The 13398-nt window shown below is 37.6% G+C and overlaps 6 protein-coding genes across 6 annotated transcripts; 4 read left to right on the top strand and 2 right to left on the bottom strand.

The window, feature by feature from the left end:
• Positions 1 to 41: 41 nt before the first annotated feature.
• I206_107285 (uncharacterized protein) lies at positions 42 to 352 on the bottom strand (the record flags this gene model as incomplete). The annotated part of the gene is made up of 2 exons (XM_019156894.1): positions 42 to 276; positions 324 to 352. The coding sequence occupies 2 exons, from the start codon at positions 350 to 352 to the stop codon at positions 42 to 44; spliced, it is 264 nt and encodes an 87-aa protein (XP_019009612.1).
• Positions 353 to 797: 445 nt separating this feature from the next.
• I206_107284 (uncharacterized protein) lies at positions 798 to 3410 on the top strand (the record flags this gene model as incomplete). Its single annotated transcript, XM_070203488.1, has 14 exons — positions 798 to 1027; positions 1083 to 1102; positions 1160 to 1285; positions 1356 to 1450; positions 1514 to 1713; positions 1772 to 1812; positions 1900 to 2125; positions 2190 to 2364; positions 2440 to 2585; positions 2644 to 2794; positions 2854 to 2904; positions 2970 to 3011; positions 3079 to 3235; positions 3298 to 3410. 14 exons carry the CDS (start codon positions 798 to 800, stop codon positions 3408 to 3410), a joined length of 1773 nt encoding a protein of 590 aa, XP_070059589.1.
• A 280-nt stretch (positions 3411 to 3690) lies between these two features.
• Positions 3691 to 6256, bottom strand: I206_107283 (uncharacterized protein; the record flags this gene model as incomplete). Its single annotated transcript, XM_019156896.1, has 3 exons — positions 3691 to 5109; positions 5159 to 6139; positions 6203 to 6256. 3 exons carry the CDS (start codon positions 6254 to 6256, stop codon positions 3691 to 3693), a joined length of 2454 nt encoding a protein of 817 aa, XP_019009614.1.
• A 321-nt stretch (positions 6257 to 6577) lies between these two features.
• I206_107282 (uncharacterized protein) lies at positions 6578 to 8399 on the top strand (the record flags this gene model as incomplete). Its single annotated transcript, XM_019156897.1, has 6 exons — positions 6578 to 6961; positions 7026 to 7393; positions 7488 to 7818; positions 7912 to 8001; positions 8082 to 8291; positions 8367 to 8399. 6 exons carry the CDS (start codon positions 6578 to 6580, stop codon positions 8397 to 8399), a joined length of 1416 nt encoding a protein of 471 aa, XP_019009615.1.
• A 916-nt stretch (positions 8400 to 9315) lies between these two features.
• I206_107281 (uncharacterized protein) lies at positions 9316 to 9681 on the top strand (the record flags this gene model as incomplete). The annotated part of the gene is made up of 1 exon (XM_019156898.1): positions 9316 to 9681. One exon carries the CDS (start codon positions 9316 to 9318, stop codon positions 9679 to 9681), a length of 366 nt encoding a protein of 121 aa, XP_019009616.1.
• A 526-nt stretch (positions 9682 to 10207) lies between these two features.
• On the top strand, positions 10208 to 13113 carry I206_107280 (uncharacterized protein; the record flags this gene model as incomplete). Its single annotated transcript, XM_019156899.1, has 3 exons — positions 10208 to 11446; positions 11496 to 12584; positions 12661 to 13113. 3 exons carry the CDS (start codon positions 10208 to 10210, stop codon positions 13111 to 13113), a joined length of 2781 nt encoding a protein of 926 aa, XP_019009617.1.
• Positions 13114 to 13398: the final 285 nt, after the last annotated feature.

Below are 13398 nucleotides of genomic sequence, written 5' to 3'. Positions count from 1 at the left end.
AACAACAGTACCTCTCACCAAATATAGCAGATGACACTATGTCACTTCTTCTCCGTGTAGGCAGGCAATCCATCCTCCACCTGCTTCTTCGCTCGGATTTCTGCCCTCATCGCATCGATTGCAATCAATTCTCTACGTAATCTTTCGGAATGAAGTTCTGGAAATACATTTGTGGTGTATGTAGGTGGAAGAAGCTCATGTGAGGTCTCGTTTTGCTTGATCTTCTTGATGTTCTTTGGTGCTTGATCCGGTTTGGTATCAGAGTGTGTATTATTTCTATATAGTTCATCAGCTTAAAATTATTACGGAATTCGACAACTCACTTGGATAGAGTTGACGATTTGTTCCCCATGCCTCCTCTATACGACCCCAGAATTCCTGGGAAGGCAGTAGGCTAATAGAAGATCAAATACCGCTTCTCCATCTAGTATACAAACGAGAGATCCAAACTCGTGGTCTCCAACGCTGGAACCTTTGCGGTCGTTCATACCATATTTAAACGCCAAGACTTTCCAATTAACTGTCCTGTCGGGGACCTCCGCAGATTGTCAAGACCATACATAGGATTTATTCGTAGTTGAAAGTTAAACCTCAACCAGGATCAGATCGTAATTATCTAAGAAGTTACGCTGACGTCAATACAATCGGCAATGTCCACTCTGTGTATATGACTTTTTGCCGATCTCTACCCAACTTTTGAGATAAAGTTATCAATATCGTTGATAAACATCAAGTCTGTCTATACATCAGTATCCCAGTCAGACAGTTGAGCTTGCCCAGACACGAGGAGGTCAGAGATGATACGTCCAAAACAGATCAGCCTCTTCGGAATACCGAGAACGGCACGGTCAACAATCCGTATACGTTTCAACTCATCCAGTGCAACGCCGCCGAAACCTCGATCGAGGGGTACGAAATGGGCTCAAAGAGGAGCTATAACGGCAGGGATAATCACTGGTCTCTGGGTGTGCGATGACAAACTCAATGCCAGTGCTGTGACGAGGAGTCTAAAAACAGCGTATATAGGGTAAGTCTGACCTCGGAATTCTGTTTAAGCTTAGCTAAACGTACTCGTATGATAGGTTATTGTGTACTTTAGATTGTAAGTTCCTCGATCTACTGCATCCAACTTGAGCTGATCTGTAGGCTTGGACTATAGACAAGATCAATTTTTCCCCTTCAAAGGCGGATCAGATAGAAGCGTTACATGAAAGGGTAGCGAGTCGGTTAAAATGGGTTATAGATACGAACCAAGGATTATATCTAAAGTTGGGTCAAGCTTTGGGTGAGCCTTGATCTTTTTCTGGTCCTCAGTTGAAGTAGAGGGGTATTAACTGAAAAGATATGTATGACAGGCCTTCAAGCTGCGTTACTGCCTAAGCCATATAGAGAAGCTTTCGGACATGTATTCGATAGAGCACCAGCAGTATCATACGATGAGGTTATAGGCGTAAGTATTTGATTGCAGCCTTTCTCGACCCCTTGTAACATACTGACAACCAGAATAATTAAGGTCTTCCAAAAAGACTTATCGATCAACCCTCTTGATGTTTTCCAAACGTTTTCGGAGGAACCTTTGGCATCTGCATCAATAGCTCAAGTGCATAAAGCGACTCTTCATCCTAAAATAGGAGGAGAAGGAAAAGTTGTGGCCGTGAAAGTTCAGAAGCCCGCTATTGAGAAGCAAATGGAGTGGGATCTGTTCAGTTATAGGTGGGTCATAGAGGTATCACGATCTCGTTGCGTTCTTTGCTGATGATGTATAATATAGGGCTTTGATGTGGGTGAGCGAGAAGTTATTCGATATGCCGAGTAAGCGCCTATTTTCACGTTGAATGTATAATAAGCTGACCTCCCCATAGTGTATTTTGTGTGAGATCACCCTCTTTCTTTTCCCAGACTGCCTCCTAACTAGTATGCCGAACAGCGCAAAATATGTATCGTCCCAAATGCGACTTGAAACCTCTTTCAGAAACGAAGCGAACAATGCTCGACGGTGTTCTGAACTTCTCGCCCAAACGCCTGAATTGAGAGATGATGTCTATGTGCCAAAGGTCTACGGCGAGGCTGAAGGATGTATTGAGAGTGATAGGATAATGGTTATGGAATGGGTCGATGGTTGCAGGTGAGTCATTTCTGGAACTCAACTTCGATCAGGGCTTATACTGATATTGCACTGGTCGTCGCAGGCTTAACGATCGCCAACAGCTGGAGAAATGGAATTTGGATTTGAGAGAGACAATGGATTTGGCCATATCAACTATGTCAGCTATGACTTTTTCTTGGGGATTCATACATTGTGATCCTCATCCTGGTAATATCCTTGTACGCCCTCATCCTACTAAAAAGGGTAAACCGCAAATAGTGAGTTCTTCTATCTGCCTGTTGTAATAATTGTCAGTAACGCGTAGTGAGCGGGTATTGACTTTCTTACTATAGGTACTCATAGATCATGGACTATACATAAGCTTGCCTAGAGAATTTAGAGAAGATTATTGTACATTATGGAGATCTTTATTTGTCTTAGACGTGCCTAAAATAGAAACTATAGCTAGAAAATGGGGTATAGCATTGGATGCTAATATGTAAGTTCCGTCTTGATTTTGCCGTACAAGAGAATGGAGGTTGACGGAACTACTTCAGGTTTGCATCTGCGATTTTACTTCGTCCTTTCCAAGTCAATAAAGGTAAGAAACAAAAAGAAAAGGTACCGGAAAAAAGTCAATATGAACAACAAGTTGAATTGAAAGAAAGGATGAAGAAGATGTTGGAGAATGAACAGCTTATACCGAGGGTGTGTTAATCATAGGTCATTTGTAAAAGGCTTTAAGCTAACATATATTCCTTTAAAAGGAATTAATCTTCTTAACTCGATGTCAGAGGATGATGCAAGCTAATAACCAGGTGGGCTATTGAGGTATTTCATATGATGGTGCGGAGTGAGCGACTAATGCGATTGGTACAAAAAGCTACTGGGTTCTCCTTCGTCAAGAGTAAATTTGACAGCCAGAGTAAGTTCACAATTGAATTGAGTTAAGTGAAATAACCCAATTGACTTCTATTTTTTGACTTCTTTAGTGGGCATCAACAGGTTATACAAATTCATTAACAGGTTCAAGGTCATTAAATTCAGTTGGAATTTCAACTTGGTTAAAAGATAGATTAGATGCATTTATATTTAAATGTACACTTGGTATTGTTGATTTAGTATTCTGGTTCACATTGAAAAAACAACGTAAGTCTCGTTCTGGAATAAAACCAAAATCATCTTGATTAAAAGTTAATTTTGTTTGATAGGTTTCTTACCTAAAGAGAAAGGTGGATGGGAAGATAAATTACAAAAACAATTTGAAGCTATGGCAAAAGAAGAATTTGGTATAGAAATAGATGATACAGTATTTTTAGGATAAAAAAACTACCCCCTTATGTCAATCGATTCACATTTACTACAATACATCTCTGTATAAACTTTTAACAATGTTGTAAAATTTATTATTAAGGAATATGTAGATTTATTCAAATTCATTATAGTATATGCATGGGAAATTGAAAATGTAATTATGTATATATGCTATTAAATAATTTACAATGATTTTTCTTTTTATCTACTTTGTTATGATTCGAATTAACCTTGATTCTAATTACTTTGAGTTTTGATTTAATCATATTGATGATATCATTTTAATTAACTCATATTGTTATTAAATCACCTTCACAAGCTGGACAACAAAACATAATTTCATCTCCAAATTGACGTCTTTGTGAATGAGGTATTCTTAAATTATTTTTTAATTTAAATTGATTATCTTCTGATAATTCATTTATATTATTATTTTCAATTTCAATTTCATTTTCTTTAAAAGATTTTACTTTATTTAAAGATGGTTTATTATTATATTCCATTCTTGCTTTTAATGCATTTAATGAAATTTGTCTTTTATGTCTAACACTAGGAGGTAAAATTGAATCTAATGAAGTATTTAAATTTGATTGTATTCTTTTTATTGGTGGAGATGAAATTGAATTTCGAGATAACAATAAATCATCTCTTTCTTTTTGAATTGAATCACGATTTAAAGAAAGATCTGTGAATTGTTTAGTAAGATTATGTAAATTTTTATTAGATTCGTATAATTCATTTTCTAATGAACGTATTTTAGAAGTGAGGTTTGAAATTTCCAATATTCTTGATGATGAAGAAATACTCTCATTCTCATTTTCATTTTCCTCTTTATTGTTCGTCTTTGTTTGATCTTCTGACTTTGAAGATATTTGATTTTGAGCAAATTCAAGATTTTTCTTTGAGGTCTTTAATTCATTTTTCAAAGATTCTATTTCGCCTCGTGAATTTTCTAATTCGTTTGATAATGTTGTGTTATTCTCATATTGTGATATTAAAGAATCCTTCTCTGATATTGATAATTTATCCTTTGCTATCGTTTGATCACGTTCCGCCAGTGTATTTTTCAGATTAAGCAGTTCTGTTTCTAACTCGTCAACTTTGCTTTCGAGTGGTCGTAGTTTCTCGATCAATTCATCTTTCGAACGATTTTCTTCGGCCAATGAAGTAACTTGTTCATGTAGTGTCTTTCCTTCTTCAACTTGACCTTCTAATTCCGCTTTTGACTTTTCCCAATTTTTACCTTTCACTTCCCAACTTTCCACAGCACTAGCCATAGTAGCCTTCTCTTCCATAGCTTCAACAACTTTACCTCTAACCTCTTCAAGTTGTTTGACCAACTCATCGTTCTCTGCCTGCAAAGCTGTCTTTTTCTTCTCTGAACTTTCTGCTTTTTTACTAATAGTACTCAATCTACTCTTCGCAGCTTCCAGTTCAGTTTTCGAAGACAATAAACTGTCTTCCAACGACTTGATCTTTGTTGCTGAAGATTCATGAGTGGATTGGAGATCTGTATGCGAAGTGAATAGTTGATCATGAGTTGAGCGTAAAGTGTCGTGTGCTGACGTCAAGTCGGAATGTGATTCCTGTAAAGCCTTATGAGCAGATTGTAAATCTTCGAGTTCTTTGGTTGAGAAGGCCGAATTTCCTTTCGCCAATTCTAAATCTTTCGTAATATTCTCTAAGCTTGTCGACAAGTCCGTATTGCTCTGTAAACACTGTCAGTGCAAGCCCCAGAATTTCCATTCCCTTACTCACCTGCCTCAACCTTCCAACTTCAGCTTCCAGTCCACTTTCCCTAGCTCTTTCCCTCTCCAGTGCTTTCTCCAATTGCGCTATACGTTCCTTCTCTTTCTCGCTAGACTCTTTCAATTCATTTTCTAACCTGCTATTCTCACTGCTCAAAGTGTCTTTCTCCCCTTGTATACTGTCATATTCCTTCCGTATTCTCTGTAACTCTTCTTGTAAGGAAGATACTTTCTGAGCATCAGATTCCAAACCATTTATCCTGAACTCCAACGTCGCTTTATCTGCTTCCAACTTGGAGATCAAATCTCTGCCTTCAGCGAGCAACTGCGAATCTCCTTTAGCAGAATTTAATTGGGTTTGCAAGGAAGTTACTTGATCTTGAAGATCCGATCGTTCAGCAATCAGTAGAGAGATTGTTTCGCGTAGTTCGGAAGTTGCGTCTGGGGTGATTTTCGGAGGATTCATCTCCTCTTGAGGTTCTGGTACCATTTCAGCCGGTATAGCTTCCTCGCTTTGGGTATGAGCTGATTTCAAAGGCATCGTTGTTTCTGCGAAAGTCGATACATCATCTGAATGCGGCGTTGGAGGTGCTGTATCATCTTCTATATTTTGGTCTTTGTCATTCTCATCCTCTTCTGCTCCTGATTGACTCTTGCCTTTTTTGCCCTTCTTCTTTTTCTTCTTACTATTCTCTGGCGCTTCTTTCGATAGATGTTCAGCCTCCTTCATTGCTTCATCTTTGACCGGTGGGGGTGTCTTATCTTGTTCCTCTGCCTTATTTTCCTCCTTCACTTCCTTGTCATCCTTCTGCGCTGATTCAAATTCTGGCTTTTCTAATTCTGCTCTAGCATTATCGTCCAAGCTTAAGCTGGTCCTTGCGGAAGCTACATTTGTTGTCGTATCGGCAAGAGATTGAGCTGGAGATCCTGGTGTAGGTGCAGGTGAAGCTCCTGCAGCTTCAGCCTTTTTCTTTTTCTGCCTTTGTGCAAGCTATGATTTTAGCATCAGTAAAGTTGACATAATACAGCGTGTTCAAGAATGAACTGTACGTACTAGCTTTTTAGCTCTTTCTGCTTTTGCTTTTCGCTCAGCATCTGGATCTGACATATTGAGTAGATCTCAGAAGATGGCAGAGTTGAGCTGGTGGTATATGGATTATAATAATATGCTGATTATGCTATTGATATTGATGAACACGTCGAGATGACCTTTTTAAGATGGTCAAGTTGATTCAATAGATGCGGGGAAATCAGGTGAAACTTAATTATTTACCCCATTTTAAATCTTGGGCGGAATTGGTAGATCTTTACCGAACCAGTCTGAAAAAGTCCAAATCGTCGTCAGAATAAATATAATTTCGGCCATTAATATAAGATTTTCTTACATCTTCTAACATAGATATATAGCTCTTTGAACTCAGAAGACAAGATGAGATCTCGACCTATATTACTACGAGCGTTAAAACTTCGACAAACTCCTTTGCTTGCTGCAAGAGGTTTACCAAGATTTCACCCCGCCACTCAAATTCAAGTTTTTAGACCAATTTCAACTTCATCTCGTTTACTTGAAGAAGCTAAAGAAAAATCAAAAGAAAGTAAAGAAAATACAAAAGAAAAAGAAAAATCTAAACCACCACCTGAAGATAATTCTCCACCTAGATCACCATGGGCAGTATTTACACAAGTTTTAAAAGAAGAAATTGAAAAAAATAAAGGATGGCAAGATAATGTTAAACAATTACAAGGTGATGTTGATAAAATGGCTGATAGTGCTGCTATGAAAAGAGCAAGAGATATATACGAAAAAACAAGGGTGAGTATTCATTCTCGATCAATAATTTACTGTTGTAATTTGACTGACGTATATATTATACTAGATTACAAATTTAATTAAAAACAATCCTAGAATTCAATCTGCTGTGGGAGATTTACAAAAAGCAGGAATATCAGTTCAAGATGCAGTTCAACATGCTTTAAGAGATTCAGAAGTACTTAGAGCTATTTCAGCTGCTACTTCTCGATTTGTTTCTGCTGCTACTTCAGCTACTCAACCTATAAGAGATACAAAAACCTATCAAGTCATAGCTGAATCAATCGAAGATGCATTCGACGATACAACTGGAGTTTCAAGTAGATATGGAGGATATGAAGAGAAAGATGCTAGAAGGAAAAAGAGAGAATTGAGAGCTATCAGAGCTGCTAAAGCTGGTAAAGTTGTACATAAAAAGGTTGAGGAAAATCCAGAGTGAGCATTGTTCCCTCTTTCACAAGATCATTTGGGTATCATCCAACATGATCGATAAAAGGATTCAGTGCTAATGAGTTTTCCGGATGTATAGAGCTGGAGAAGCTTTAGTGTTATCGGATAAACCGGAAACAGTTTCTAGATTCGCTTTTATAAAAGAATCACCAACATATCAACGTTGGCTTGAAACGTATTACGAATCTGATTCACCAATAGTTTCAGTGATTAGAACTGTAGGAACTAAAGTTGGAAGTTTATTTGAAGAAAATGAAACTGCACAAGTTATAAAAGCTATGAAAGAAATAGATCCTTCCTTTAGAATGGATAATTGGACAGGAGAATTAAGAGAATATATTGTACCTGAAGTTGTTGATGCTTATTTAAGTGCAGATAGAGAGAGTTTGAGGCAATGGTGTGGTGAAGCTGTGCGTCCAATCTCTATTCCGCTCATTATCAGTAACGGTATTCTCACGGAATTCAAGTAATAGACAAGCTGATTTATATGAATGCCTTTTCAGACTTTTAACGTACTTTGGGCAACTATGGGAGAATATACCAAAAAAGGCTTAGTTTCAGATAGTAAAATATTAGATATCAAACATGTTGATGTGAGTAGTCTCCTTTTCCAACGTAAATCGTACTTTGGTGGGCATATCTCAGACTATGGCTAATTATGGGATTATTTCAGGTGACATCTGGTAAGATGTTGGAAAACAACGTTCCCGTATTCGTTATAACGTTTGCAACACAAGAACAATTGTTATTTAGATCAGCGAAAACTGGAGAAGTAATTGTAGGTTCAGAAAGGGATGTAGAACAATGTAGATATGCTATGGTAGTCACTAGAGTTGAGAAGGAATTGGAGAATGAATTGACAAGTGGGTGGAAGATTGTAGAGGTGAGTGAGAGAATCACTTTTGATATCCGCAAACGATTTAAAAGAATATGGAGCTGATCTTTTGTCCCGTCATAGATGGCAAGAAGAGGTGCGAAAGGAGGATTGTAATATCACAACATTCACATCGATTTGCATGCATTACACACTATTCGAGGGCAGGAACCCAAGGCATAACTGGGGAGGCTGATATAGATTTAGGTGTTCAAGCGAAAAAGACAGTCTACTTCCAATCTAACAAGTGAAAACTCACAGCTTCCATATGTCAACTTTGAGAAAGCCTATCAAGCATTTTATACAACGATACTATTCCTAAATTTACCTTGGGCGAGATAGCAGGACTACAGTGGTATAGCAAATAGTGCCGTCTTCTACGAAGCCTTGACCAAGGAGTATGACCGTTAGCCCGATATTTCCGATAAGAACAATGAAAGGTTCATCAGCTTTCTGTCGAACCATTGAAGCACTCCTTTGAGATGGACGGTATAATGCATAACGACATTGATTTTCAACTTGTCCTTCCGTTTACCTCTTCGACTAACGAGCTTATAATTGCAAATTGAGGTATTTTGGAGATAGAGGTGATACCGGTCGAAACGGATTACAATGAATCCCCAAGAATTGATAGGACGAATTATTCCATCTTACCTTTGTATTTCAAGAAGAATGTTCTGCGTAATCAGATTCGTAAATCAGACTTTTTGCCACCTTAGTCTAGTTTTCTTATAGATATCAATAACTTAACCGAGTCAGTATAAATCTTATACTTCTTCTCATTCCAACCCTCTACAACACAATCATTGATCATCGTTCTGCATCATGTTCAGAAGCATTCGCGCAAAGCCAAAGAGTCCTTCGACTTCTGGAACATCTATGAGTCGTTGCTATTCGACTGACACCAAGCCTACTGATAGATCAGAGCAGACGTCGTACGTATAATCAGTGTCTCGTTGGTCCCTTCACGATTCTTGGCGGATTTTGCTTATGTTTTTTATGAGACTACAGTGTGAATACTGAAAACTATAAGATGTATCTAGAGGTTGACGATCTTACTAAAAAAACAAAACCATCCTCAGCTACTTATACAATTATTGCGGGTGGCAATATGCTGACGAGCGCAGGAACTTTCTACAGAATTGGAAATACGACCGACTGGAAATTTTGCATAGCTTCCCCGACAAAAGAAGAAATTGAAAATTATGAAAGGATGAAAAGTCCTGATATGAAAGCTGTGGATTTCGCAAGTTTACCTAAAGAGTCGATCGACAGTTCTACAGTAGTCGCTAAAGGTACTGCTTCCGAGACTCCTCAATCCATCGATTTCGCAAACGAATCTGGAATTAGTTTGAAAGTTTGGTTGGAACCTGTCAAGCAAACTGGATCGACCGAATAGCCTGTTCATCAGTAGAACCCTTTGCCACATATCTTATCTCCTAGGCATTTTACCCTGAACGCCTTTAAAGAGGTTATTTGAATTCCCTTTGTCCGATGTGGAGTCTCCGCATTTTATTCATTTGTAATTACTCGTAGTTGATGCATTTACTCGTTATCTTCACACTAGCAATCATCATAACTTCAATCCATATTCATCTTATTCAGATAAGACAAATACATCCTCTCGTGTTGTCTTATAAATTTATATCATGTAGGACTACCTGCTGTCTTTTGTCATCACCCTATCATCGTTGTACCACTTATATATTCCTTGTTGTTGTTTTATCTGTGTATATCATTGTATTGTAGATCAAACAAATACCGTTGCGCTGTTGCTGGCCAATCTAAAGCCCTTCTATCGCCAACCGACTAAACACCATATCTTTATTCCTTGTTGTATTTCCATCACCTGTCGTGTAACTCTTATCACATCATAAAACCCGCATCAAGTCGTATTGTAATCTACCACGATTAGCCCACCCGCCATGGCATCGTCGTCAATACCCATTCTTTCCGGACCTCAGACCCCGATTACGTCCCCTAGGGAACGATCCGACACTATCTTAACCACCTCCTCCTCCGACTCCTATCCGCTCCTGCAGACCCCTCCATCAGCTTCGATTTTAGGTGTTCTCAATAATGATCCATACAAACCGCTCATCAGCTCACCATCAATACTTACTCGAAATCGTCAAAACAGTTATGGATTCGGAGGAATTCTTGCATCTTCCCCTGAGACTAATCAGAGGCTCTCTGCTTCACCTCAAATCTATCCCAGCCATTCTGACATCGGATCCTCGGATCATACCGAACCAAATGACATTGCGAGGAATGGTCACGATGAGTTGGAGAACAACGGTCAATCTAGTTTGTCTACAGCGGAAATTGACGATACTGAAAACTTCCACAACGGCACACGTCGATCTAAATTCAAAGCTGCTGTTAGGCAGAGATTAGAAAGGTCAAGAAGCTCACTTAGGAATCTAAGAGGGTCGAAGAATGAGGAGACAGAAAACAATTCTGGCTTAAGCAATCCTCCTTCGTTGATTAGCATTGACAGTTTGATGCCTCCATCCTCCATAAATTCAAGCCGACCCAAGAAATCCCGACTAAAATCACTATTAACTATCTCGCGTAATCCATCATTGGCGTCTATCAAATCTACCAAGTCGGTTAACGCTGAACCTGTCACAACACATCTTCCTCTCCTCCATGTCCATTCAACACATCGCTTGGCAAACTTGAATGAAGCAGCCACACGCATACTCCAAACGGGTCACCATGAGATCACTGTTCGAGACTTTGCTCACAATCCAAACCATCTAATCCCTGCTGCGGCTCGTGCTCGTCATTTGTCCGATGATGCTACAACACAGCTCGACGAGGGTATATTGTTCACCAAGGACCGATTCATGGGAACAGTATCCCCGGTCTCAGATATCTCTAGGAACCATGTGACGAATTCTAGGAACACAGCTCGTCCAAAGCGTATCACTAGACCTAGAGCTACATCCATGCCGCTACTTGATACTTCGGCCGCATTGTTGTCGGAAGAGCCGGAAGAGATCGCTGAGGACGAACAGAATCTTTTTGATACTGTGCTTCCCCGTGAGATTAAAGTGCAAATCCTGAAGACACTGCTGGATATGCACAAGTCAGACGTTGGAAATACAAGATGGAGCGGGGAAGTTGGGGGCAAAAGGGAGCTGATCAAGCTCAGTAGGGTGAGTATCCAAGACAGATATTCCCGCTTGATGCTAAATTGAATAACAGGTGTCGAAATCGTGGCAACATCTTTGTCTCGACGGTCAATTGTGGTCAGACCTAAATTTTACCCCTTTTGCTCATGTCTTACACCCAAATACGTTGAAGAGAATCGTTGAATCGTCTTTACCTTTCATAACGACCTTGTCACTTCAAGGATTGAACACTTTGCGCGGATCCATACTGATTCCTTGTCTTTCGCCCTTTGACAAATCGGCGTCATTCATTGACAGAACTGAAGGTGTGCGCGTATGGATGCCAAATCTCCGTTCCATCGATCTGAGAGGTGCGAACCGATTAACGACAACTGAATTATGCGATATATTGTCTGGATCTCCTGGTTTAAAGATAATCAATCTGAAAGGTGTTCAAGCATGTAACTCTGAGGTAATCCGAACGATTGCTCGAAGTCTAAGAAATATGGAAAGTTTAGATGTTACAAGATGCAAAGATTTGACATTAGGAGATATTATATTTCTGATTCGGGCGATGGACGAACATCAATCTTTGAAAATGAAATGCCTCAGAATTGGAGGTATGAAATCTTATGGTCGACACGCTTCGGAATTTTTACCTTTATTAGCTAAGAAATTGATTAATTTGGAAATATTTGATGTTCAAGAATGTACTCATATATTCGATGAGGATTTTGAAAAATTTTCAGAAATTCTTCAAGAATCAAAATATAAAAGTAGATTAAATCATTTGAATTTAAGTGGATGTAAGGGCTTAAAAGGTAGATTTTTATATCATCTAATAGGAGTTTTACCGAATTTGAGAATTTTAGAATTAGCAGAATTGAATGAAATGTTTAAAGGATTAAGTAAAAATGAAAAAGATAAATTAGAAATAGATTTAATTGAATTTATAAAAACTATTCCAATTATTGAAAGAATTGATTTAGATTTTACAGGATTAAATGGAGGAATTTCAGATAAATTTTTAAATAATCTTCTTTCTAATTCTAATCGAGATGATAATATACCAATAGGAAAGAATTTGAAAGAATTAAGAATTGGTCATTCAATTGATATAACTTCTGAAGGATTAATAAAATTAATTAAAGGATTAAAGAATTTGGAAATATTAGAAATTGATGTGAGTTTATATATATATATATATATACATATATGATGAGATTTCGAATGAAATGCTAATTTTGGGGGTTTTATAGAATACATCAGCGGATGATAAAGTTTTAAAAACATTTATAAAATTTAAATCAAAAGGAACAATTTCAATAATTGATTGTAGATCAATTAGAACATCTGAATTAGATAAAATTATAAATTTAACTAAATGTAGAAATCCTAATACTTCTTCACAATTTAAAAAAAATAAATGGGAATTTAAACCTTTTGAATATGATGAAAAAGAATTTGAAATTTTATGTACTGTAAAAAGTTTTCAAAGTTGGAGAAATACTAAAATACCTATTAATTGGCGTATTTTAAGACAAGATCAAAATCATAAAATTGAAAATGATGAAATTCTACAAAATAAGTTTCTAAGAAAAGAAAAACAAGGTAAAAGTTGGTGGTCTACTGGTAATTCCACTCTTGAAGATTGGAATGATTTTGAAGAAGAAGAAGAAGTAGAAGGTGTAAGAGGATGTATTATTATGTAGTGATTGAATTGTATATTATTCTTTTTATCGTTTCGATAGATATTGTTGATTGTCGAATGTATAGGTAACAAGGTATTTGGAGATGGTTTTATATATACATAGGTTTTATATATTCATGGTTTAATGTGGCATGTATAGTAGTGTAATACTGCATACAAAAAGCAAATTTCAATAATCGTTTCAAGTTATACAATGTGAAATAGTGAGCTGATGAAATGGACAAAATGCACTGATGAAATGGGAAAAGTCTAATTTTACTCCGTAATTGGAAAACGAAAGACTGCC

Source organism: Kwoniella pini, chromosome 10, assembly GCF_000512605.2.
Source record: "Kwoniella pini CBS 10737 chromosome 10, complete sequence".
NCBI lineage: Eukaryota > Fungi > Basidiomycota > Tremellomycetes > Tremellales > Cryptococcaceae > Kwoniella > Kwoniella pini.
This window is presented reverse-complemented; position numbering and strand designations above follow the sequence as displayed.